We start from the raw sequence: 27,959 nt of genomic DNA, 5'->3' as shown, positions 1-27,959 counted from the left end.
TCGGGCTGGGCTTACCCAGGGTCCCCTGGCAGAGGGGCCCGCAACCCATTGGGCCTCATTCCGAGTTGGGCGGTAAGGGTTAACGGTCACCGATAACGAGACCGGTGCCGTTAAACCCTTACCGCCCTATTCCGAGTTCCCTTTGCGGGTTGGAACTTAACACCTGCTTTTTGCAGGCGTTAAAAAACCAACCCTCAAAGGGACCTTGGAGCTAATTACGGCACCGTAATTAGCACCTTCCCCATTCCCATTGAACCCTATGGGGCAAAAATGGGAATGGGGAAGGGACCATGGTGAATGGGGAATTACCGACCCCGCCAACCTTGGAATGGGGCGGTAATTCCGCCATTCACCATGGCGGAGTCGGTAAGATAACGGCGTCAACCAAGGCGCTAATAGCGCCTTGGTTTACGCCAGGGTCGAAATGAGACCCATTGTCTGCACCCACATTCTAGGTACTCCCTTTACAACCCACGGAGAGAAAATGTGTTTTGTTTGCGTGTTTGTTTGGTTAGGGCCAAGACATAGCTAAGGATCAGCAACCACATTCTAAGGAGACCCTATTTGGGCCAGGGGCAACACTTATCTCACAGTTGTTGCTTCACTCCACTTGTTTTAAATTTGTGCCCCTCCTGAGAGAAGACTGTGTAGAACAGCATATTCTTATTGTATCGCAAAGTACCCATATTTCTGTCTGCTGTAAATTGGTTGATCTTCTCTTGAATTTGTGGCATTTTGATCATGGTTGCTTGCAGGGTTTACCACAAGGCCTCTGGCTTGAGGATTGGTCTCCAGTAGCCACTGCGACATTAGCTCCTGCAGCATTTCCAGTGAACAGTCTCGACATGTTCTTTGATGTAGATCTCTATGGGCTCTGTCTCTGTATTTTCTGCCATGTCCAAAAGAGAGTAGACGTCGCACCTACAAGAGTCTTCCAAATCGGTAACGTTCACATTACCTATGTGTTATTTTGCTCCACCGATGTTGGATCAGCAGCATTGGAGGTATCCAATGGTTTCTTCCATCTCTAAGATCCTCTTTTCTGCTCCCACTATTCTCTCCTTCATGTTTGCCAACTTCTGTCACAAAAAGGTCAAGCTTTTATCCAAGTCGCCTGTTTTTCTCCAACTGTTTTGTTAGCTTCTGCTATTGGAGCATGGCGTTATGGAACCACCATGACAGTTCAGTACAGCTTCGGCCTCTGCACCTTTCCGGAGCTATTCCAAATAAGTATCCACTATTTCTGGGGCATCTGCATGTCATGGTGATCTTTGTGCTAAGAGTGTCAGTCTGTCAGAGCCGCACACTGCGGGACCATCCAACTGTGTCACAGGGTGTATAGAATGTACACCGCCTTCACATAACGCATTTGTCTATAAAGTACTTGGCAATCATGCAATTGTCATTTAGCAAAGCACTAATATGTGACCAATAAAGGCAGCTTGAGGACGCCAGCTCAAACATCAAGTGGAGAGCAGCAGTGAGTCAGTGAAGGACTGCAACATTTATGTCCAACGGAGCATGGCATCTCTGCCACATCTCTCTCTCTCTCTCTCTCCTGCCACCAGAACGGCAGCTGCACCACCCACACTCACCCATACACCTGTTTTAGATTGGTGCCCGACACTCTATTGTGCTGGTTCCAGCGCACTTCTTCGCGGTCCACCTCTGAGAGTCTCGTAGTTTTTCGGATGGCCAGACAGCTATATGAGCTCATGCCAGATAGATACGCAGGAGATTCCACACCCGGCAGAGAACTCATGTGGCCACGCCGATGCACACTCAGCCTCTTCATGCGGAACAGGGACCATTGGCGGCAACACTCGGTCATCATCGATCACAGTCAACCTGCCAGACAGCGAGCTCCCGGTCAGGGAATTATCAGCTGTTTCAGCCTCTTTACTCCAACCGCTGGGTCCAGCAGCAGCGACAACCTTTGCAAGATCATTCCCCTGAACAGAATCTGATGGGAGACTTCTGCAGGACATTCTGCAGCTTTAGGTAGGTCAGGATATCCTTGAGGAACTCCAGAGCTCACACTCCTCATGTCTCTCGCATGTAGTCGCTAGGCACGCCGCAGATGTCTGACAGAAATTATCACTTTTTAAGTTTTTATATTAAAGGAACTGGAAGGTCTGGCGGCAATATGTAACCTTCCAAACCGTAATGAAATTGAATATATATATATTTCTGAGGCTTGTGGAATCTGCTTAGATCACATGCTGTGCATAGGCCGACATCTAGTGGAAGCTGCGGAGTATTACAGTTTGTTTTTCGAAACTCGAAAATGGGCGTCGACACAGGGCGTGCCAGTAATACTATCCCTAGTGTGATGTCCACTGTACCCAAGATCCCTCATGCGTCTAGGATCCTCAGATTGTTTTTTTCCGCCATACTGGCATGTGAATCTAAGCAGATACAAGCATCAGAAATACGATTACGGTGAGTAATGTATCCCATATATATTTCTGAGGCTTGTTGAATCTGCTTAGATAACATGCTGTGCATAGGCTGACATCTAGTGGAAGCTGCGGAGTATTACAGTTTGTTTTTGCTAAACTCGAAAATGGGCGTCGACAGAGGGCGTGCCAGTAATACTATCCCTAGTGTGACGTCCACTGTACCCATGATCCCTCACGCGTCTAGGACCCTCAGATTGTTTTTTTCCGCCATACTGGTCGGAAGCATTCCGCAGAGTTCCCTGGCTTTAGCCATACCTTTGCTAAAATATTGTTATATTTCCCCATTTCTCCACCCCAACGTCGAGTCACCGAACATCCACACTCGACGCTGGCACGGAGAAAGAATCGACCGTCGAGAGCTGCACGACGGATTTGGGCCTCGGAAGGCCTCTGGCCTCAGCCCGGGCCTAGGAAGGCCTCTGGCCTCGGCCCTGCAAGTAGGGAGAGTGGGGGGTGGATATACTCTACACTCTTTTGGTATATAGGTACATTCTTATATATTCCTACACTTATTAGCCCGCTGCCACAAGGTGCGTATGGAGGGTACCCCTTTCCAATTTTGCCCCAAGTGCAACCGCAAGTACCCTTGGGTTGACAGGCACGCCACGTTCAATCTCTGCTTACCGAGGGACCACCCCGAGGCTAACTGCAGAGCGTGTAGTAGGTTCAAAGCGAAAAAACACTCAAGGACCGTTCGATCAAGCGTTGGGCCTACCACGCCAGGCATCAAGAGGCCGCGGAGGGCGCCTGCAGCGACACCGTGCTTTCGGACGGCGAGGACAACGTGGCGTCAATTGACAGCCAAGTGCAAGTCCCTGACCTCAGAAGGTCGTCCGGCAGGGCGGCTATGGGGAAGACCCCCGGCGACACAAGCGCTACCCACAGCACTTCCACAAAACACATGAAGTCCAACCGAGACTCGACGCGCACGCCGAGTACTCGGAAAGAGGCACATACAGAACGGTCCGATTCGGTGTCCTCTGGGCGTTCTCGATCTAGATCGCCGCATGACTCCAGGCAACCATCCACTGTTGCCAGAAGTGCCTCGCTCCCCAAGGTAATGGAGGTTCGATCGTCAGAAGACGAAACCGACCTCTATCCCCAGTCCGCACTCCAGGAGTCGCATCAACAGGCCGTGCAACGGCTGCTCCCGAGTCCCAACCTCCACTACACAGAGATAAGGACACTACCCCCGAACCTCGGCGCCAGGCGTCGAAAGTCTCCAGAGGGGCGAAAAAACAGGATAAGCACTATTCCACACACGGGGAAGGTGAAATACAACAGAGGAAGCAGTCTCAGTCTACTTCCACACCTCAAAGACTTTCTACTTTCTACTTAAACAGATGGACAAGTCTCGGTCTTCTGTTATACCAAAGACCCCTGTTCAAACCAGTAGGTCTAGTCTAGATAAAGAATCATTCCCAGTTCAAGAGTGTGGTCTACTGATGACATAGACAGAGTCATGTCAAGGATGTCATCATTGGCAGATTTCTACGTCAAAATCCCTGAACACTTTCTCTCTTTTACCCCCGACGGGTCAACTCCCTCAGGCTCTAGGGATCCTATACCCCCAAGTAAGAAGTCCCGGGTTGAAGCTCCTACTTCAGACCCCTTCAGTATACAGCCCTATTCTCAATATCAGGGAGATCCATCCCTTTATGAGGATCCAGATTTGGGCATGTTGGAAGAACAAACTGGGACAGGCTACTATGGGGATAACGAGGACCAAGAGGAGGAGCAGGACAACCCAGAAACCTACAGGCTAGATTCCCCGGTAGATAAAGAACCCCCAGTTACCGACTCCCCTGTCGATAACCAGCCTCTTTTGAATGAAGTGCTGTCCAGAGCGGCAGAACACTTCCACATTGACACCCAGGGTGCGCAGGAAGAGAGGGATTTTGCCGAGGAGTTAGTGGGAGAAAGGAGACCTATTGCCCAGGCCATCCCTATCCTTAAGTCTATACAAAGGAGGATAGACCCTTCCCTTGTTAATCTCTATCTCACTAGGGTGGTAAACCCCAGAGTTGAGAAGCTTTTCAGGGCAGCCCAAACAGACCCACTGTACATAAGAGGGCATCTGAAACCGGACTCCCTGGTAGTTACTAACACCCGTTAGAGGGCGGGAACACCCTTGTCATCGTCGGAAGCTCCTCCCGACAAGGAGAGCAAGAAGATTTATGGCTTGGGCAGGAAAGTAGCCTCCACTTCCGCCTACCAGGCAAGGATTGCCAACTCCACCACCCTACTGGCGAGTTACAACTGCCACCAGTGGGAAGAAGTCGCGGCACTCATAGATTCCGCCCTAGAACCCTTAAAAAGCCAAATGGCAGGAGTTTCGGCAGAAGGAAGAGCCATGTCCGGTTGCATATTAAAAGCAAACTTTGATGCCGCAGATAACGCCGGCAGATTGATAGCAGAAGGTACTGTTATCAAAAGGCATGCTTGGTTGCGACAGTCTGGGTTCAGAGCCGAAACCCAGGCTTCATTGATAGACAAACCGGTGGAGCCGGATCGATTGTTTGGAAAGGCGGTCGAGGACGCGCTGATAAATGCCAAGGACGAGTATGAGACACTCTAATCCCTAGGCCAACTAACCAATAAACCCCCTAACCAGAGAGGGAATGGCAATTTTCCTCACCCATGCGGACAAAAGTCCCAGAGAGGGTCTAACTATTCCCAGGGGCAGGGTACACAATGGAACAACAACAGCCAGCAGTCTACCCAGGGTTATGGCAGGGGTAATAAGAGAGGGCATGGTAAGGGTAGAGGCAGCCCCAGTAGAGGCGGCGGCACGCCTCCACCAAAACAGTGACGTTTCGTTCAGGGTCCCTTCTCACACATCCCTAGTAGGGGGACGCATTTCCAACTTCACCCAAACTTGGGAAGGGATCACTTCAGACAGATGGGTGCTGTCCACAGTGTCCGCAGGATACTGCATAGAACTGTTAAAGCGTCCCCAAAACCACCCTCCACGACAAAGAATACATTCTTTGGACCACCAGAAGATCCTCCTCGAGGAGATCGTCAATCTTCTAGCAAAGGACGCGATAGAACTCGTCCCGGGACACCAGGTAAATAAGGGTATTTATTCAACTTACTTCCTTGTGCCAAAAAAAGTTTTGACAATGCGCCCAGTATTGGACTTGCGGCCTGCAAACAAGTATGTCAAGCCCCAAAAATTTTGCATGACTACTCTCCAGGAGGTAATCCCCCTCCTAAAAAAGGGGGATTACATGGCAACATTGGACATGAAAGATGCCTATTTTCATATTTCCATGTTCCCAGCGCACAGAAAGTACTTGCGCTTCAAGGTGGACAGTCGGCACTACCAGTTCAAGGTACTGCCCTTCGGGATAGCCTCGGCTCCAAGGGTATTCACCAAGGTACTGGCGGTGGCGGCAGCACACCTACGCAGGGAGGCAATCCCGGTGTACCCTTACCTGGAGGACTGGCTCATCACGGGGGAGACCCCAATAATTTGCAGAACAAACATTCAAAGGACGATCGACCTCCTCTTCGAATTAGGCTTCTCAATAAACGAGAAGAAGTCAAGTCTGGTGCCAAGCACCTCCAAACAGTTCCTAGGAGCTATCCTAGACACGCAAGAGGGTTTGACCTTTCCATCAGAGGAAAGAATTCGGAATATACTGATGCAAATTCTGCAGTATCAGGCCGGTCACCAGATAACGGTACGCAAAGCAATGCCTTTGCTAGGCATGATGGCGTCATGTATTTACCTGGTCCCCCATGCGCGCCTGCACATGTATCCCATGCAGGAATGGTTGGCGAAACAGTGGTCTCAGGCAAGTGGTCAGTGGGACGATCTAGTGGTCGTTTCGCCAACACTGGTACAAAGCCTTCACTGGTGGACAAGAGAAAATCTGTCCAAGGGGAAACCCTTTTACGATCCCGAAATACAGGCAGTAGTCACAACCAATGCATGCCTGACAGGGTGGGGAGCTCACCTCCTCCACCACACAGCTCAGGGTCTCTGGTCTCACTCAGTGGCCAAGAATCACATCAACCTGCTAGAGCTTCTGGCAGTATTCAGAGTGCTTCAAGCGTTCGAGCCCGACCTGCTGAATCTGTCAGTGCAGATCTGGACGGACAGCACTACAGCCATGTTTTACATAAACAAGCAGGGAGGGACTCGTTCGCCAAATCTGTCCAAGCTTGCCCAGAAAATTTGGATATGGGCACTCAGACGGAAGATCTTCCTGTCATCTCAACATGTTCCAGGGGATCTCAATTCTCTGGCGGATGCTTTGAGCAGAGATCCCCTCCCAGAGGAACACGAATGGTGTCTACACAGAGAAATCGTAGAAGATATCTTCTCTCAGTGGGGTTTCCCCACTATAGACCTATTTGCCACAATCGAAAACGGACAGTGCCCAGGATTTGCATCCAGGTTCCCCCAGCCAGACTCCCAGGGGAACGCCCTGTGGATGAACAGGTATGTTTGCGTATGCTTTTCCACCAACACCTCTCATCAGGAAGGTTGTCAACAAGATGAACAGAGAGTCAATGACGCTCGTCCTAGTTGCTCCCATGTGGGCGAGACAACTGTGGTTTCCACACCTACGCAGACTAGCGTTGTGCGAACCCACCAAACTCCCGGGCTGGTACAACCTACTGTCCCAGCACCAAGGTCAAACAGTGCATCATCAACCCAACTCAATGAACCTAGCAGCATGGCTCCTGAGGTCATAGAGTTCGGACATCTCAGATTATCTCAGAGGTGTATGGACATCCTAAAGGAATCTAGGAAGCCAAACATGAGGCACTGCTACTTTGACAAATGGAAACGATTCGTTATCTGGTGCCAGAACAAGCAAGTCAACCTAGTTGATTGCCCTCCTTCCACAATTGTCACATACATGCTCCCCCTGCTGGATGCAGGACTGGTATTTAACTCACTGAAGGTACACCTGGCAGCGCTGTCAGTATACACCACATCCCATAACAAGGTGTCGTGGTGGAAGATACCAGTGGTTAAAGCTTTCATGGAAGGAGTAAAGAGAGTTCACCCTCCTATTTCAAACTCACCACCAGGATGGGACCTTAACGTGGTGCTATCTAAACTCATGGGCCCCCCATTCAAACCTATGCATAAAAGCAGTCTCAAACACCTGACTTATAAAACGGCCTTCTTAGTAGCAATAACATCTATAAGAAGGGTCAGTGAAATTCAGGCTATGTCAGTGCAGGATCCATTCTTTACAGTTCATAAAGATAAACTGGTTTTACGTACACGCCCTAGGTTCTCACCTAAGTTTATTTCTAAATTCCACGTGAACCAGTCCATCGAGCTTCCGGCTTTCTTCCAAGACCCACAAAGCTCGGCTGAGGTGAAACTACACACCCCAGATGTGCGTAGGGCGGTCCTCTACTATGTAAACAAGACCAGACCGCTAAGGAAAACAGATCTGCTGTTTGTCTCCATAGCTACAGGCAGAGAGGGAGATTGCGTCTCCAAAGGTGCCATCTCTAAGTCAATTGTTAACTGTATCCAGCTGAGGCATTGGGGCCACTCTGGCTTTCATTGCAAATGTACCCTTTGACACCATTTGCAAAGCAGCTACTTGGATCTCTATTCACACTTTTACTCAGCACTACTGCATTGACACCCATTCCAAGACAGATACTCAAGTGGGACAAGCGGTTTTAAGACATTTATTTGCTCATGCCCCTTCTCACATCCCACCTCCTTCTTCTAACACTGCTCGCTAATCTATGCACAGCATGTGATCTAAGCAGATTCAACAAGCCTCAGAAGAGATGCATTACTCACCGTAATCGTATTTCTGATGCTTGTATCTGCTTAGATTCACATGCGACACACCCTTCCTCCCCTCTGAGAGAAGGCGCATGGATGCTTGTAGTCTTATCTATCTATCTGCTTGGATTATCTGTACTCGCGCTACTCCTCATGCTACCTCATGTCAGAAAAAATACAATCTGAGGGTCCTAGCCGCGTGAGGGATCATGGGTACAGTGGACGTCACACTAGGGATAGTATTACTGGCACGCCCTGTGTCGACGCCCATTTTCGAGTTTCGAAAAACAAACTGTAATACTCTGCAGCTTCCACTAGATGTCGGCCTATGCACAGCATGTGAATCTAAGCAGATACAAGCATCAGAAATACGATTACGGTGAGTAATGTATCATATATATATATATATATATATATATATATATATATATATATATATATAGCCGGTCAGAGAGCACAGTGAGCTAAGTGATATCTGCGTTCAGCCTGCTGTGGCAGGTTCGAATTCTGGCAGGGTCAACTGAGCCTTTCATCCTTCTGAAGTCGATAAAATGAGTACCCCTCTGTGGGATAATGATGTCTTCTGTTATTTGAGTGCTCTGAGACCTATGGGCGTGTAGCGCTATATAAGAAATACCTTATTTAAATACATTATTATATTCTGGCTTTAAAGTGCACATAATTTATCAAAGGCTCCCAGTTGTATGGTATTTATTCTGCCAAAATTCACATTGTAAGTTTCCATATTTTGTTTGTCGTTTTATCTGTATTAAACCACCGTAATATTTACCGAGTAAAATAAAGTTGCAACTTGTGCTTTCCTCTTTTATTCAAATTTAAAATGTAGGTCTTTGATGCCTGTAATAGGAAGCTCTGGCACATCAAGCCAAGATCCATTTTCACATTAAAAACAAAGCAGGGAAATACCTTTGTCAGCCTCACATTTGTGTTACTTTGCATAGTTTAAGGCAAATTTACAATTTCATGAGCTAATCGCGACACATGCAACCCTGCATTTTTCCGTTTCATTTCCATCTGTATTTATGTGTAAAATCAGTCAAATGGAGACCTGGGAGCCCCATGTGACACACCTGAATATAAGTAGTTGGGAATCGAAAGACCTAGTACCAGTGTATTGCATATCCCGTTAGTGGCAACATGTAAGCGCTTGTTTAATACTAAGCACCAAGTGTGTCGTTTTATACAGTGCCAACAGTGGTGAAGTGCTCTGTGACCAACGTGGGCATCATTTGGGGGGTAGCTGGGAGTAGCTATTACTATCCATATGTTGCTGGTTGATACCCCTGTGGACTCTGTGCAACCCCTGTGATTTAGTCAATCTGACTTCTTATCTGTTTAAAGTAAGACTGATTATACTTCATGCTGATTTTTCTTCCATCCTTTAGCATTGTTTCTGAAATAAATGGTGGTTAAAAATACAATGCCACTTGAACTTGGTCAAGTATTATGTGACCCCACTACCTGCAATGTCCTTAGTTTGTGTGATAGCTCTTCCCCTACCCCTCGCATTTTGGTAAATGGACCCCACTGGTGGCGAAGTTCAGTAGCGGGGGCAATGAGTGCATGTCGACCCTCTCGACTAGTCCACAGGCCCCAACCTTCCTAGAATTGGCGATCACATCTTTGCCTAATAAAAATTCGCATCCCTCTAGAAAACACTTCCCTTGGTCAGGAGGTCGCTCCTTAAGCAGATGGGATCTGTCAACCTGGACTCTAAATAGCAGTAGCCTGGCAAATCCGATTGCCTTATTTAAGAAAGCTTCAGAGTAACTATCAAACACACCTTCCCAATTATAACCATTTCCAAATATATTTTTTATTGTCGACATGATATTTTTCCCCGTTATAAGTTGATCTTCAAAAATATACCCTGCCAATATACATACAACTACACAACCTATACATGACATTGGCTTCCATTTCACCATATGTCATGCCTCCCTACTGTTTTTTTTTAGAGATTCCATCGATTAAGTCTAGGGAGTATATTAATGCAAATTGTTTTTGGCAGTGAACATTTTCCCGGGACCCCATTAGAAAAACAAAAATCACAACAGCAGCAACGTACTCTACTATATGTTGTGTTATTGTGATGTTTACAGCGCACCGCTGCCACTTTCATGGTCTCCAGGTGCTCTGGTGGATTTGAAAAGGAAGGGGGTTGGGAGGGGTTAGTTAGTGGGTTTGAGGTGGATATGAATCGCTCTTAACAAGTCCTATATCCCAGTCAAGGCTTCCTGGATTAAACAACCTATTTCATTTTTTTAGGAATTATTTGTTTGGCTTCTTCAGAAACTGTGTCTTGGTGAATATTAAACCTCGCCAAAGTTGTACGCTTTATGAAGCGTAGGTCTCAAGACTCATCTGGTTTTTGCTAAAGACACTCTCTAAACAAAGATGAGGAGGAAGAGAGTCCCTTAGGAGTGAGCTGTGAGTGTGCAATAGCCAAATGTTTGTATGCACCTGGAAGGAGAGTCTGTTTTACTAAGCCAACTGCTGGTCACACGTTTGATGGGAGAAGAGACAATTTCTTTGGTTAAGGGCTGTGCACTCAATTATAGGATCAATAGTTTTGAATTCCACCCTCTATACTATGCAGACGTGGAGGCGCTCATTCCAGAGATCTTTCTAAGGAAATCCACCCTATGACTCATTTTCTGAAGAAAATCCTGATTCTTGGGGTATTTTTTAGTGTTGATTAATTGCTAATTCACACCTGGGGAATGGTGCTTATCCAATCAGGGGGCTGAATCAGCGAGCGAGAATACACAATTCTCGCCCTCTGTCCCAGCCACCCGAGGCCCTTCCCCTGGTGGTGCTGTCTTTTATTCATTTTTTTTTCCTTCTAATGTGGGTAGGCAACAAGAAGAGGCTCCCCACAACCCCAAATCATCCAATGTCACCCGCTCATCCCCTAACCCAAGTTACCTGCGGGACCAGAGCCTTGCGCTCCAGTCCCTGATCTCCTCCCATCTGGCCGCCATTGAAATAGAAAGGGGACTAATTCTAATTCCCTTTTCGGATGATCGTGGTGGCCATTTCGGAACATGTTTTCCATGGCTGCCGTCATCCGAAAAGGTAGCTAGTTCCTTTTCCCTTTCAATGCGGCAGCCATTTTTTTTTTCTCTGAAGGGATATGGGCTTGCGCAGAGCTAATCTCTCTTCTGATGAAAAAAAAAAAAAGAAAACTATCCGCGCTCCGGTAAATCCTGCGGTGTGAATCGCTTGCACGCCCCTAATGGGGCAGGGGGACATGGGCTTTAACGGCCCACAGCCCGAGCTGAGGCCCTCGATTAGCTCTGGCCTACCAAAGCTTGGGCTGGACGGCCATTAAAACCGATGTCCACTCCCCAGCCAGGGCATGAAAGCTATAATAACTCTCATGAATTGTTCAAAGAATAAAAATGTGTTCCCTCACGCAGGTAACCCAGACTTGCAAGGGTAGGTTCAGCCCCCTAGGAAGCACAAGCAACATCGGATATTGGTGCATGTGGAGGGTTAATGAATATGCCACACAGTATATTTATGCAATTTCAGCAGCTTCTAGCAATTTCTCATATCTCACATTCTAATTTCGATCACCGGGAACTTTTGTCGCACTTAACATAATACCTCTAAACGTACACTCGCCTAAAAATAAAACAATCTCCACTTATTCACTAATCCGTAGAGCAACTCTCTGCCCACCAAATCAAATATTTTTGCAGCGTCATAAAATGCAGGGAAGCCGGGATCCGTCGAGACCCCGCTCCTCCCTCACTAGTCATTTTTAACAGCTGAGCAAGATTGGAGAATGCAATTGCATTCCCACTTCATATATCTGCTGTGTTCCTTAGCAAGTAAAATATTTTGGTAGAATACACTTGTTCCCTCATTATGCACAGTAAATGCTAAGGCAAATCTCCTTGCAATTGGATGCATCTTTAGATATTGTAAATGGCAAGTATACTCAAAATAAGTACTAAGTGTTTATGTCGAGGCGTTTGGTAGCCACTTAAGTTAATCAGGGTCAACTGCATTGATACAGTGGATGTTTATTTATTGGATATTTGTAATATGCCAATACAACAAATGGTGTTTCCAGGTGCCACAAGACAAAAAATGGGTGGGCCGGGGCAAGGGAGAAAATAACAATAACGGTCCTACTAGGTCTTGTGACATTCAGATCCTGCAAGTGCAGTAACAAGAAGTGTGACGGAGAGGGGGGTGCAGGTCTGCCTGAATGCGAAGTGCTAGGGTGGGTAGGAAAGTGCAGGGTAAAGAGGAGAGCGTGCAATTGAAAAGCAGAGGTGGGAGGCCCATGGGGGATAGGCCACAGGGGCTAGCCCAGGGGGTGGAAGAGTGCTACGAGGGCTAGACAAGTGCTAAGGGGAGGTCAGGATGGCAAGTGCCAGGGATTGCAGGGGGTGAGTGTCCACAGGCTAAGTGCGAGGCGGGGGTGGATTGGGCGGGGGAGGCTGGTACCCTGTAGACCCAGGGAGCCAGTCACCGTAGCAGACAGGGGTGTTGGCAGCGGTGGGGCAGAGGGAAGGAAGAGGAGAAAAGGAGGGTCTTGAGAAGCTTCCAGAACTTAAGGAGATCCGGCTCAAGCATGAGAGGGGAAGGGAGACCATTCCAGAGGGAGGCTCCTGCAGAGGAGAGAGAGCTCCCCTCCACTCTCTGCTTGGAGAAGCGTTTGTTCTGCAAAGAGTTAGAGCTAGAGGACCGAAGGGCTCTAGCAGGGAGGTATTTAGGGAGAGAGAGTTAGATGTTGCAGGGTCCCAGGCCCCAGAAAGCCTTGTGGACGTTTCAGAGGGCCTTGAACTTGATCCAAGCAGGAATCGGGAGCCAGTGGAGAGATTTTAGGGCCGAAGCAATGCAGTCCCTGTGCTTGAGGCCAAGGATAAGTCCGATTCACGATTAGTTGAAGGGGGCAAAGGGAGGATAAAGGGAGATTGGGAGTATTGCAGCCTAGAGAGCACCAGTGCTCTGCCGACATTGAGTTTCTGGGGGAAGGTGAAGAAAGGGAAAATGCCCCCGAGGAGGTGCAGCTGAAAGTGGGCCTTTTTGGGAAGGTCCGCGATGTGAGGAGAGAGAGGAGTCAAAGATGAGACCAAGGTTTTTTTGTTTTACAAGAGGTTGAGGAGATGGGACCCATAGAGGGCGGCCAGAGGTTTGGAAGGAAGGAGGGAGATGGGGGTCCCAAAGAGAAGGATGTCAGTCTTATTGGCATTAAGGCAGAAAGGGAGGAGGAAGAGGAGGCAGTAGAGGGAAACTTGAAGGAGAGCTGCGTGTCATCTGCATTACACTGGAAGTGAAGAGAAGAGGAGGAGAGCAGGTGGGCCAGAGGGGCAAGGTAGATGTTTAAGAGCCACGGCGAGACAATAGAGCCTTTAGGGACGCCGCAGGTCGAGAGTGTGATAGTCGAGAGAAAAGGGCCCAGTTCAACCTGGGAAGGTCGGCTGGAGAGGAAGGAGATCAAACGGTCCAATGCCAGGCCTGTGATGCCAAGTGTGTCATGGAGCCGATTTGTTGTTGACCGTGTCGAAGGCAGAGGACAGATCTAGAAGGATAAGAACGGAACGAGAGTTGGAATAGAGATTTGAGAGCAAGTCTTCATGGGTGTTCAGTAGAGCAGTTTCTGTGCCTCTGGTAGCTCTGAAGCCAAACTGGTGGTAGTGGAGACAACCAACAGATTTGGTGTGTTGGATCACTTGGGAGATGACCAGCTTCTCCAGGGGTTTGCCCAGGAAGGGGGTAATGGAGATGGGGCGGTAGTTAGCCAGGCAGGAGGGGTTGTCAGAGGGATTTTTGTGGAGAGGATGCACAAGGGAGTGCATGAGGGGTAGCCGGAAGGAGCCAGCGGCAAATGAGTCACTACAGAAATCAGCCAAGACTGGCGCAAAGGAGGCAATGTTGTCCTTGATAGTTCAGGTGGAGCAGGGGAAGCTCCTGTTTGGAGGAGACTTTCACAGAGAGGACTTGTCTAGATACCTCATCTGATGCTATGGGCAAGAAATAGGAGGGTAGGGGAGAGGGAAGGGGGGGAAAGGGGGCCTGAGAGCTGGGGAAGGAGGAGGGAGCGTAGTAGAGGAGAGTGAGGACAGGATGTCCTGAGTTTTGGTTAGGAAGTGGGAGGCCAGAGAAGTACACAGGGTCAGGGATGGCAGGGGCGAATTTGAGAATTTGAGGATTGGCGAAGGCCTTGCAAATTTTAAACTGTTTGCCAGTGTTGGGTTCAATTATCTGTGTTCCAAATGAAGGTTGCCAAGGGAGACATTGGATCACTCTCAGTGGAACTGCAATGAAGGGCCCTCTCAGAAAGCATTCTTGGTGCCATTCCTTGGCTGATTGGTAACCAGGAGATGGGCCTAATGCTGATCGGGTTTCATTAGATGGGGTAGACTACATACTGGCTCAAGTGTTTAGGATTCCTCCTGGTTCCTGGCTGTTTTTATCCTTGTGAGCATCAGCTGACCAACGTTAGACTAAAGTAACAGAGTTTAAATCCCAAAGTAACAGAGTTTGAGTCCTTTTGTCCTGCCAACAAGGTCGACTGTTCCTTGTGGTCAAGAAACATTTTCTATTCCCAGCCCTCGCTTCTGGCTCTCAGATTTGGTTAGGCAAAATGCCAGCAGATCTTTTGAAGTTGTTCTCCTTTGAGACCAGCTGCAGAAAGTCGTCCCAGACGGAAGATTAGGATGATACAGGTGACTGTACTTCAGCAGCGAGGGATGATGTGAACCCATTTACTCTAGAAGATGTGCAGCTTCAATGTCAGTGGTGCAGGTGGTCTCCAGCAATGCAAAGCAAATAAGTAAGATGGCTCCTTAAAAGGGGACAGCATGGAAGGGTGGCATGGGCTTTGCTTTTAGCTGCTGCAGGTCACAGGTTATTAGCTAATGAGCCTCCTGGTTCCTGTGCACCTCATCACTGGTCTAAATATGCCATAGGAAAGTAGAGCTTCCCTATGGGCGGAGAGTTTTGAGGCTTTAGAGAGGGCCAGTCTCGCTAAGTCGGTCGGGCTAAGCCCCTATTGTGGTAGATGGAAGCTGGTTTCCTTTGCCACAGAGGAAGGGAATTGCTATCAGAAGCCATATTGGAAGCAGCGCTTCCTCACATCCAGGCCTGGGGTCATTACCTTCTTCCATATTCAGTGGAAGGGTTCTCATTTAGCGAACCGCGTACATGGTATACCTTTACCCTGAGGGACTTTGGGCCCTTTATGGGACACATATGATACTCTCAGCCTTTTTGAGACCGAAGGTTAGCACTGGGCTGGGAAACGATTTGTACGATAGAAAAGGAAAAGGGAAAAATTATGAGATCAAATATAGGACTTTGAGTCTCATTTGTTTGCTTAGATTCCTATAGGAAGTGCAGAGAGGGGCTTAGGAGTAGGCAGACTATCACAGTGACATTTGCATTTCTATGAAATGGGAATGAGCTGAGGAATGTATAAGTAAGAATACTTTTGGAGTTCTTTGATAATAGAAGATTTCATCATACCATGGGAATTAGCTGGGCAAATGTATATTGTAATGCCCAGGGAATGCTTTGGAAAAAGGAGGATTTAGCTTACCCTAGAAATATCTTGCACAAAGAAGAGTTTTATCATAACCCTCACAATGCCATGGGGAAGTAAAGATTCTTGCATGGGGATTTACATGGGAAAATGATATGATACATGTCTCGAAGTGCGCCATTATGCCTGTGCTCGGTTCATGCTCAAATGCAATACACACGTTTGTGAAAATGGGAACTTTTTGTGGCCTTGCACTGCTTTATGAGGAGAAGCAATTAGCAGTTGGGGAACATTTCTTAAGTAAGAGCGATTCATAAAATAAGAATGTTTCTGGAAAAAGGCAAGTGTACTATCCACTGGCAGTGCTTCAAGAAAAGCGATATTATTAGAACCCCAAGTAAGGTTTTGGGGAAGGATATACTCCGTGGAATGCTTTGAGTAAAGGTGAGATCATGATTTGCCTGGATTGCGTTGGAAAAACGGAATTTCCGTCTGTTGGGAATGTTTTGGGAAAAGGTGTAATCATAATATCCTGGAAATGCTTGCGTGAAAAAAAGGAACTGAATGAATGGTAAGTCCCCGGGTGGTGTTTACCCCTTGTGAGGGTGTCCGTTTCATGACTCTTTGGTCTTAACCCCAGGATTTGCCCACTTAATAGCAACCCGTCTATATTCAGCATTGTGGTGGTGAGTGAATAAATGAAATCAGGTAGCATATTGCGAAGTAGGCTGTGTTGATGGTATCAATTCTCACAACAAGTGTAGGGGGGAAAATGACAATCTAGAACTTTTGGCTGTTTAATGTTATATGAAAATAAGTATGCAGAGTCGGGAATGCAAACCGCTCATTTGTTTTTCTTTCTCCCACTGCAGGTACGAGTGCAATGAACCCATCATCAACAGTAAAGTGCAGCCTATGTGGATTTGTTGCCGACAGTCTTCCAACTCTTCAGCAGCATGCACTGGTGCATGTGCCACAGTGTGCAACGTCTACCGTAAATCCAGGGCCTTCTAAAGTTGTCCATTCGCCTGTGCCGCCACCCAGCCCTGAACCTACCTTGAACAGGCTGTGTCAGGAACAGTTGGAAAATGGAGAGTCCCATTCGCCCGTCGACAGCCCCGGATCCACCAGTAATGAGACCGCTCTGGAGGTAAGGATAAAAGAGGAGCCAGACCAGAGCCACTGTGGCATGACCCACCCTGCATGTGACCAGCTAGACCGGCGCGCCTCAATGAAGTCAAATGCTGGTTCTACTTCCCAGAGTCCATCCCCTCCACGCGAGGAGAGGATCAAAGTCAAGATGGAAGCAGTCAGTCCAACCCCGGGCTCCAGCCCAGTGCCTGCACCAGCCCACAACAGCGAGCAAAGCATATTATCCACTGGAGGAGCAGTGTTCTTGCCTCAATACATTTTCGGACACGAGGCTGCCGTTGTTCCCCAAGCCTCTGAAATCCTGGCTAAGATGTCAGAGTTGGTGCATAGCCGCCTCAAACAGGGCATTGGTGGAGTGCCAACGTTGTATGCCGGGGCACCTGTTCAGAAAGGGGCCACCTGTTTTGAATGTGAAATCACCTTTAACAATATTAATAACTATTATGTGCACAAGCGCCTCTACTGCTCTGGCCGGCATATGCCAGACGACAGTCCACCAAGTGTTCGAAAGCTTAAAGCCACAACAGCCAAGATGACCACCACGCCAATGCCTAATATTAGCTCCCAACCTACTTCTGCCACAGCCACAGCAGGCTGTGGTTCACCGAGGGATGTTCAGGCTGAGGCCAATGCACCCGCCCTGGAAAACAAACTGGCGGAGGTCAAATCTGAGGAAGCCAATGTGAAGGACACATCTTCTGAAGGAGACAGCACCAGCAGGATGAGCGATGACAGCCAGAGCCCCGGCAGCTCTGTGGACGACCAGGAAGAGGACCCCACCAAAACGGTCTGTGAGGCTTGCAACATTAGATTTAGCCGTCACGAGACGTATATGGTGCACAAGCGCTACTACTGTGCTTCACGTCATGATCCTCCTTCGCGAAGGGCCAATGCAAACAGGATGCCATTCGTCCCACAAGCTGTGCGAACGAGGAAACGCCGGAAGTTGTACGAGATTCATGCTCCTGCGAATCCTGCCCCACTGCCAGCCCCCCAGTTGTCAGCGGTGTCACCTTCGCAGGTTACGCTGGCCCAGGTGGGAAACTTGACTGCTTCTAGTTCCGTGGACTCTCTGTCTGGGGCTGCTCGCTCTGATGGGCTCTCTATGCTCCCAGGCTTGATCACGGTGACAAAACAAGCTGCCACCCCCTCTCCGAGCTCGAGTCCTGATCTCGAAGGCCCAATTGACCTGAGCAAGAAGCCCCGTCTCCAAGTCGAAATGTTACCGACCACAGCTTTGGCGTCTCTGACCGACTACCACGAATGCACAGCCTGCCGAGTCAGCTTCAACAGCTTGGAGAGCTACTTGGCACACAAGAAATACTACTGCCCCGCAACAGCAATTCAACAACAACTTCAGAAAATGAAGAGTCCCAGGGCAGCCGGTGTGAGCATGCATGGTGCCAGCAATGTGACCGGGAGCCTCGATGCTGGTGGAGAAAATATGGTTTTGGGGAAGGTTAAGGCAGAAAAACGGCTGTCACTAAGCCCAGGTACATTGTCTGTTTCTGCCAAGCCTGTTAGCCTCACCGCTGCCTATGCACGCACTGCTGAGATGGACTCTGTTGCACGCTATGAAGGAATAGGTAAAGGTGTCCCAAGCCCAGCCTGCATCCCGGCAGCCATTTGTCCCTACTGCCCACTCAATGGGCCCATTAAAGGTGATCTGATCGAGCATTATAAACATGTCCATGGATTGTTGGTAGCCAAGCCAGCCACGGGGCATGCCATACAGGTCAATTTCATGGATGACATGTCAGCCAACAGGACACAGGCTAGCGATGCCACAGAGAGCAGAACAACAGGCCCCACAGGAAGAGCAGCCTTCTCTGCAAAGCAGCCAGGCTCGCTCTGCAGAGGGGACACGCAGAATGGCAAAGAGACCACCCCAGTCTCCTCCTGCAATGGAAGCCCTCTACAGAACAGCACCCCCCGCCCTTTGCTGCCCTCTTCCCCCACTCTTCCGTTGAACATGTCACCCGCATCCGAAGCTCAGAGAGAGGCATGCTTGAAGACGCCCACCCCACCTATGCATACAGACAAGTCCGTACAGACCCCCAAAACTCTGCTAACCCCTCTACCCAACAGCAATCACAGGTTCTGCCGCCTGTGCAACATCCGGTTTAGCAGCTTGTCCACTTTTATAGCACACAAGAAGTACTACTGCTCCTCCCACGCAGCCGAGCACGTCAAATGACCAGCCGTGTCCGCCATCTTACACTACGTGGGCAGCCATATTTGGACAGAGTGTGGACATATGGATGTCGTATTGGTCGTTTTCAAGGCCCTCTGCCCTTGTACGGAGCACGCGCACCGTTTACAGCGCTTTGGAGGCTGCCTGCTCCCCAAATGGGGTTTATGCAACAGAACTGGCTGGCAGCGCTCCAAAGAAACTGAAATATGGCGCATTTGGGGGTGGGGGGATTTTAATTGACTGAAAAGGACACTCGAATTTGAGGCGTGTTGAATATGCACTTGGTGTCGCAAACAGGGGACGTGTTGATAGCAGACCCCCGAAAATGAAGCACAAAAAGCAGGTCACACACTAACGTGGAAAGTGTGGACGCTTTCCTATGTTTTAGGGTCAGCGTTACAAAGGGATCCAAAAACACTGTTCTCTAATAAATTATTTTTTAGCTATATTTATGAAGGCAAATGCAAGTATAGGGTCCCCATTGTAATATTTGTATGTGAAAGACCTGCAAGCTGAGAGGATAAGAACGAACGCGATGCAATTCATGGGTTTGCAAAGTGTCTGATCTCCCATTCAACTGTACATGTGGATTTGCTTTGAGCTTTTGCCAACAGGAGACCCCGGATTCCTTGCTGGGGTTACCGCTGATTTGCCGTGTGACATCAATGCTGGCAAGAATTTATCGCTGGCATCTTCCCATCCTCTTTATCTTCCCCTTATTTACTCTTTCCTCCCCCCCTCAGCAGACTAATGTCTTGATTTCCCAGGTGGGGGTGGGGGGGGGGTCACAGTACCCAACTGAATGGACAAACCTAGGCGCTCAGAAATTACTGTAGCGGTGATGTGGCACAGTATAAAACCATAATAACATAACCTAGCAGCTATTCGTTCTGTTGTGTGAGTGGATGGTTGGTGTGCTGCCTTGGTTGTTTGTATCTCCTGCCCAGACAAGATTTTACTAGGACAGTTGAGTAAAACCCAAAGTAGATGTGGCTTTTTTTGGGGGAACTGATTCCTTTAAAGGGGCGCTAAGATGTGTGGCTTATTGGCGAAGTCATCCCTGTGGAACCAACCAGAAGGCTAGCGATCTATGCGCCTAACGTCCACAAAGGACCTAATTGTGTGATCCTAGGCAAATATCTTTAATGGCCCTGTGGCTCAGTTCCCTTATCTGCAAAAGTGGGGCAGCTTAAAAGCAGGCAATTTACTAGAAACTACCACTACATCAATTGTATATTACAATTCACATAAGGGGGTGTCTGGGTGTGGGGGATACCGGTGAGGGTGTGACATTGAGGGCTTTTTTCAAAGATGCAGGTTTGACTTTTGGTAAACCAACCAGCCCACCCACATGTATGCCTACATGATTCATTCCATTCGAGAAACGCCTGTCATTCTGGGATTTGTAGTTCTGGATTTATAATTGGGAAATCCAGGATAAGCCAAGAAGACATACTGGGCAGGCATCACCCTAATGGAATAGGGCGTGCTTGCATGCTTGCACCCAAATGTCAGGAGTCCTTCTGAGGGGCCTGCATGGATTTGGCCTGAGTTGTGCACAAGACACACACACTGTCTGCCATGTCGCTTGCTCTGGCTCAACCCCAGTGGCCAGTCCGCGGCAACACTTAGCCCTGAAAAGTTGACTTTTTTCATCCACAGCTGCAATGGAGGACCCTCCCTCTTCTCCCGCTCAAGCCATAACATTTGCAGAGATCATTTAGATGTAGATTAATGAAGCGGTTGGATTTTCTGTTACTTTTTATGGAAAGAATTTAGATTTTTCTTTGTAGAATTTTGGCCTCTTGTCATGTCGATCTTCGAAAGGGCCACAGTGATCATGTTTCTGGCTTGACCTGGACTTAATGAAGGCCTCCTCCTACAGACACACGAGAACCTGGACAAAACCAAGCTGTAAAGAGCACTTACTCCTGGTAGAGTTTGTTAGTGGAGACTGCAGGAATATCGCTCATCCACTCCATCATTCCCTCCCCGTCCACAACCATGTGAATTCAAATACATCTCATTCCAGATACAGGGCAAGGCCGGCCCAAGAAGCAGCCATATTTATTTTTGCAAACAAAAAATAGGCATTCTTTTTTTTAAAATAAATCTAGGGTTACTATAAGAAAGTAATGGTTTCCACGTCATTGCTATTTGGCAAATGAAACATATTTCGTTTAATAAAAAGCACCCTGGGCGAATTATTTATTTTCTTAACGCTAGAAGAGATCTCCCCGATTTCTCCCACTGCCCTTTCAGTTCAGGCGCCAAATGCCGGGTCTTGGATGTTAGAGGTTCTTGGTGTTTTTTAGGCATAGTTGGGTGGGTGGGTACAGAGTATGGATATCAGAAGAGTTCCAAAGACGTCACTCGGGCTTGCACCCTGATGGAGTCTAACTGGTTAACCCATAAGCCCTTGCCCCAATTTTGCCCGAAAAGCTGGGGAGCATGTGAGCTGGTGCACAAGACATGCGACTGAGTCTACTCCAACCTTTTCATTCCAGGGCCACAGGTATGCCTACCACTGCCCCAGCGTGCAGACCTCTCCGCCTCTTGCGCCGAATATCAGAATGCGGTAGTGGATGCTGACCGAGCAGGGAGGGGTATCTAAAGACATTTGCCCCCTTTTTGTACAGCACTTAATTATTTACCCTCTTTTGTGAATAAAGTAGTTTCTTGTCACTCGTCTCTATAGCAATTTATTGAAAATGTTCATCCACATACACTCCATTAATCCCGCTTACATGATCTGGGGTTTTCGTTGTCCTCGGCTCCACTACACACGCGGCCACTGTGTCTAAGGGAGTTGGTATCCTTACCGATCAGAATTTAGATTCACGCTCTCTCCTCGTCTCTTACCTGGCTTTGGGATTGCAACACAGCGTTTCCCCACCTTTCACTGTACAAATTAGAACACAAAGTTAAAGCACTTGTCTTATTTTTCACACCGCTGTCTTGCATGTGAGCTGCACTGACTATGCAAAGGTGCCCCGTCTTAAAATGGCCCGCTCAATATCAAATTCACAATGAAACATTGACACCGTCACCATTCACCATTTGATACGGTCACCAAAGTGTTGACTAAAATGACAACTCACTCTGGTGTCCAGTCTCCCCCCACATGTAAATGCATTGAAAAGTGCAAACAAAATGTCTTTTCGGGTCTTGGGATCTTTGCCGCAACCACATCACATAGAACTCTCACTCTCTCTCAAGAGGAGACCGTCCATGTCCTGTTAAACTCTCGAGTTACCCTTAAACCGGGTCGGGATTACTCCAAAACAGTCTCAGCCTCCCAAAATGTCCTTGCGTCTTCATCTCCATTGTCAAGCAGAGGTGCCACGGAGACGCACTGGCTGCACATTTCTGGCGGTGTGGCACCGCTGGGATAATAGACATGGGCCAGTGGGGAGGATACAGCGCTGCTGACTTGCTTGGCTGTTTCCTAATGCAAGACGTCTGCTGTGCGATTTCATTTGCATTTCTGGGAGAGTTTTGAAACACTGGAAGAAGCCTATTTTCCTTACTGCCTTTAGGTGTTTGAAAGCCATTGTGGCGGTCAAATCTTACCTCACTCACGGGTGTCATTGTCTTCTCTATATATGATCACTGATTCACAAAGAAGCTATGAGGAGTATTCCTTCCGGAGAGAGACTATTCGATTTACAAAGCTGTAGATGGACACACAAACACACCTTGTTGGTCTAATTCCGTCACCAGGACATTTGGCCTCATGTTCATTCTTAGTGTGTGTGCACTGATGCGCCACACACTGGGTTTGGCCTTGGTGAGAGTCGCGACAAACAGTTTTGTATCTGGAGAGTTTATCAATTGGAAGGTATATCCTTGCGGCAAAATAAAATGCACTGCTGGGGTGGTGGAGCGGCTGGGCAAAGGGACCCAATCATCTCACAACTTAGCAATATTCCATTTAAAGGATATTGGGAGCTAGTTAAGGTGGACCAGTCTTCCCACAACGGCACACTCCTTCTGCAGGTTTGGGCTAAACCTCCAAGACCTAAACCCGGGATCACAGATTCACAGTTTGTGAAGAGATAATGTTGCGAAACCAGAGTTTTTAGAGAGGCTGTGACTGGATCAACTGTTTGACTAAATTCTTAATGTATGTCCATTTTGGATTCTTTTTAGCGCCTGGCAGGGGTGTTGCTAGGTCTGGAAAAGACCCGGGGCTACACTGATGTCGGAACTGTTGGGACTGGGGGCTAGCTAGCCTTTTGGCTGTAGCTCCTGAGATTCTATCCGGGGCTACAACCAAAAGACCAGGGGCTATAGCCCCTTTAGCCCCCCCCCTAGCAACGCCTCTGGCGCCTGGTGCAGGGGAGCGAGCCAGTCCGCTGCCTCTTAGTCCAGGTGTGAAGGCTCAATCAGAGCCTGCATTTGGAGGACGGGGGCTGCTGGCTCCCCTGCACTGCAAAGGCCATTTTCATCCACGTCCCAGTCAACCTCAACCACCCACTCTCCAGTAAACCTTGACCCTCCCTCCCACTCCCTAACCACACTCTCCAGTAAACCTTGACCCTCCCTCCCACTCCCTAACCACACTCTCCAGTAAACCCTGACCCTCCCTCCCATCCCTAACCACACATGCATGCTACTTCCACCCACATCTTCCCCGCTGGCAAAGCCGCCATAGAGAGTAACATGGGACTCACTCCCAAGACCCATTTGCCTCTATGCAGGTAACTTGAACAGGGGAAAGCTTCCCGTTCTTGAAGGGGTACACAAATACACATGTCCTTTCATCAAGGGGAACAGCTTTCCTTTTTGAAGAAATCTTCGCACTATTTGCAGCCAGGCCACAAGTATGGGGGTGTTGATGGCGTTCACACCAGTTTGCGGACAGTTGTCAGCATTACTTTTGCTTGGGCTGGCGGGCCTTTAATGGCCATGACCACCCACAAACACAAGTGTGGACGATACAGAAGCAAACCATCCTACACCGATACTTTGATTCCACACTGGGATAATTGAGGAAAATCTTGCCACAACAGGCGGACTTGATACTTTCCACAGGAAAAAAATTCCTAAACCTATCAGTTAAAAATGTATTTAGGGGTTTTGAAGTGACTGTCAGTCTTTATTAAAAACGACCACTATTGCAACATGTTTATTAAAAGTTTGGCTTATTTGATAAAACAAATTATACACGTCTTTAATACGTTTTCATCTTTATCACATTAAAAAAAAACTTTATCTTGTAACATTTAAAAAAGGTATACTGGTGTATTAAAAAGTTAGAGATAACGTTTGGGATTTTCTATCGCACACTTTTTAAAAGTTTAAAAGGTTTGAAACTTCTTAGCATGCAAGTTCAACCCGCCAGACTGACCCGTTCTACCCTTATTCACCTAGATTTAGACTTCAAAGATCTGGAGGCCTCAGCCTCCTGGTCGTTGCTGCCAAGAATTGGAATACCCTCCCACTTACTTTAAGATCGGAACATTCTTCTGGGCCTTCTGCAAGGGTCTTAATACATGACTCTTCTCACAAGACTTGTAAACAAGAGACAACCTCCAGTCACAACGCACCTGAACTTTACGCATACCTGGCTAATGCAATTTCGTTCATTACATATTGTTTTGTTGAGTAATGCTTCACTGTTTTATCTTATGTCTTTAACCAGCGCCTTGATGCCTATGGGTTTAGTGCGCTTTATAAATACCAAATAAATAAATCCTGTTATTAAAATGTATAAACACTGTTTAACTTTTAAAATCATTAGGACATGTTTGTTATTACAGACTCTGTACCTTTTTACATTTTGTAACAACCAAGCACTTTTTAAACAGAAATATACATTTGGTTTTTTAAATTCTGCAATCTCAAATTTTACAAAGCACATATATTACATGTATAACTCAAAGCCACGCCTTTTAAAATGTTATAAGTGATATATGTACCTTTTTCTTTTGATCAAACAATACACTCTTTAAAATGTTGCAGACCGTTTTCAGGAATTGTTCATTTTTTAGTTAAAATATCAAAATTATTAATAATTTTTAAAAAGTTGTCATTATAAAAATTCTTTAGGTTAAGGATTAAATTGCATTTCCCAGTGCAATATAGCACTTCCTTTAACAAGAACAAGTTCAGTTTGTCTGCAGTGAACTTTCCATGTAAAATCCTGCATTCCTTTGTTTGGAGGCCTGGCCAAATTTTCAGGTTCTTACGTTTGAGCGGGTTAGTTTACCCACCATTAGTTTGTAAGCCATGGTTTTTCAGGATGACTTGGATGTGGAAGTATAGCTGCTGGTGCTTCTTTGGATTTATGAGAAGTGGAGGATCAACAGAAAAGTACACCAGTAACGCACAAAAAGCAAATATCACATCTCTTAAAAAAGCATTTCAAATACTCAATGAATTCTGCTTGCTTATCAGTCACAATAACTTAACTTGCAAAAACTGGAGGAGGATCACTTAAACACAACTTTGCGTTCATATAAATTGCTTTTATTTTGGATCAAACAGCATTTGTGACCACTCATTTGCACAGAATTTCATCTCAGCGTTTAAAAATTAGGATCACCGTTTTGCAAGAATGTAATGTTAATGTGCCCAGTATGGTATGACTTCAGCATTTTTCAAACCTTGTATAAGGGAGTGGCAATGTCACCATTGAAAATTATAGAATTTCTTTCTTCGCTTGGTGGTTTCAAATTAGATCCCCCTGCCCCCATTATTTTTGCAGAGAACTGTATTACTTTTCTCTAAAGAGCAACCCCTGTTTTGCATGGAACAGCCAATTTTCCACATGAAGTGTGTACCTCCCGCTTCTATGTTTTAATCCTTTGTGAACATGCAACTTTCACTTACTTCTATCAATTGATAAAGTAAGGGTGGCTCTGGTTTAGAAGTAGCCTTACAAAAGTTATGGCGAGAAATTGGAAAAGAAAAATCCCCTTGAAAACAAGGCAGTGGAATGAGGATGACCGGAAAGAATGACATATGCCTGTGACATGAAGAACGTGTACTCGCGTCTGCACAGCCACTCTGCAATAGGGCACCTCTGGAATTGTTATACCACTATTTGGCTTTTTTGTAGCTGCTAAACGGGATAAGATGCCTTCTGGTTTTCAAATGGTAAAAACGCAAAACATCAACATATATGGAATGCTGAGAAAGTCAAAACAGAGATGCAGAAATTACAAAATCTTGAATTTGAAAAAATAAAAAGTTGAATCTTAAAATGAAGATGCGTGTCAATTTATTCTCTATTTATGAACCCTTCACTCTTCCATTTTTAATCTATCATTTGAGATTCCGGATTTTCACATTCCAGTCACGATTTCCACATAAAACCTAAGTTGAAAACCACTGAAGCAGTAGACATGATTTATAATCCCAGCTCCCACGCCTAACCAAATTTGTGAGTCATTGGAATTTGAATTCCCTGTTCCCAACTGTACTTTTCCGTCAACCAATTTTGAGGCGCTTTGAAAGGTGACAATACCACAGTTCTAAGTGCTCTGTAAAAAAGCGGGATGTTTACTTTGTTGATCATCAAAATCCATTCTTCTAAATGCTTTTTAATTATGTTTTGAGGCAAATGCTTCTACCAGAGTTTCAAATGTTTAGAGATGTTCTTTGGAGTGGTTGGCAAATCAGAAGACGTGCATTATTTGGGAAAGTGAGCATGGTTCCATAAGGGAATACACGTGGGGACGGAAGAGTGAGAGATATGAATCTTCAGACCCTCGCAGTCAGGCGGAAGGAAACGACTAAGGGGAAAATATGATTATGATCAATTCCTTCCGTTTTTGGACAAATATTGACTGTTTTGTGCAGGTGCCCCGAGCCATCTGCTATATCCCTCCCGGTCTGTGCTCGTCATGGCCTTTCTTCTCCTTTCTAGTCCTATGGGCGTCAATGAGCTGAAGAAGGGAGAAACCTCAGGCTATTTTACCCTCAAGCCCTCAAACATATAGTTATGTGGTTTTGTACAGTAAAAGATGCAAACTGGAAGAAGTTCCATTGTCCTATATTATATATGAACATGTCAACAGCACTGAAAAATATGAAGCACACACCCCGTTTGGAAAACGTGTGTAAAAATTGTGTAAATAAAGAAATACTTGTGTATAGAAAATATGGGTGTCGTTTTTAAGTGTTTTTTAATGTTTTGTAGCAGTTCCACAGAATGTTCAGTATATAGGATTATAGAGGTTATTTAAAAGGCTAGAAGCAGAGCCTAAAGTTTATAAATATGTGCATGTCAATTAGCGGCAAATGTTGCCAGTTGAAATCTCTTTTGGAATGATGAAAGGAAACTCTTCGCCAGTGTGGAAGACTTTTAATGCCATGCCATTTTCCTATGTTTGTGAAAATAGTGTGTGATGTTTTTGTCTGGGTGTAGTGTGTATCGAACCTCTGGTTTGGCTCAGGGTGCTTTAAGATAGAAAACCAACATGCAGCCTTGCTATAGACAGGTCAGTACAATTTCTATAAATCTGTAACATCATAAATCGCCCAATCAAAATGAATGTGTCCTTCCTAGTGCATGTCCTCTTATTGCATGCAAATGTGTCCTTTCCGCTGCTAGCCCATGCCGCAATGTTCCGTTATTCCCTAATTGAAATGCAGAGGTCTGCCTAAAGCAAACAGCTAGTGCAACATACAAAGGGCCTCCTTACCAGTTTGGTGGTACCTGGGCGGTAAATCCACCCAGATACCACCAAACTGAATTAATGTATCCGCCACTTGGTCCGGCAGAATTATCGCTGGATTACTAGTGGCGGTGTAAAACCCCAATTTTTTTCGATTCCATAGGACTGTATGGGGCTTTTTTGGGCGAATTACTGTGGCAGGAATTTCTGCCGCAGTAACTCT

General features: G+C 46.8%; 1 protein-coding gene across 2 annotated transcripts in view; it reads left to right on the top strand.

The window, feature by feature from the left end:
* The window catches only part of ZFPM1 (zinc finger protein, FOG family member 1), a 438,530-nt gene extending 411,311 nt beyond the window's left edge, over positions 1-27,219 (top strand). For both annotated transcript variants that reach the window (XM_069636098.1, XM_069636091.1), the window contains one exon: positions 16,636-27,219. In XM_069636098.1, the coding sequence (XP_069492199.1) occupies positions 16,636-19,112 (2,477 nt within the window). In that variant the 3' untranslated portion in view covers positions 19,113-27,219. The remainder of the gene's footprint in view (positions 1-16,635) is intronic.
* The last annotated feature ends 740 nt before the right edge of the window (positions 27,220-27,959 follow it).

This window comes from Ambystoma mexicanum, chromosome 1q (assembly GCF_040938575.1).
Source record: "Ambystoma mexicanum isolate Mex_15411 chromosome 1q, UKY_AmexF1_1, whole genome shotgun sequence".
Taxonomy (NCBI): domain Eukaryota; kingdom Metazoa; phylum Chordata; class Amphibia; order Caudata; family Ambystomatidae; genus Ambystoma; species Ambystoma mexicanum.
Note: the sequence above shows the minus strand (reverse complement) of the source record. Positions and strands in the feature narration are given on the sequence as shown.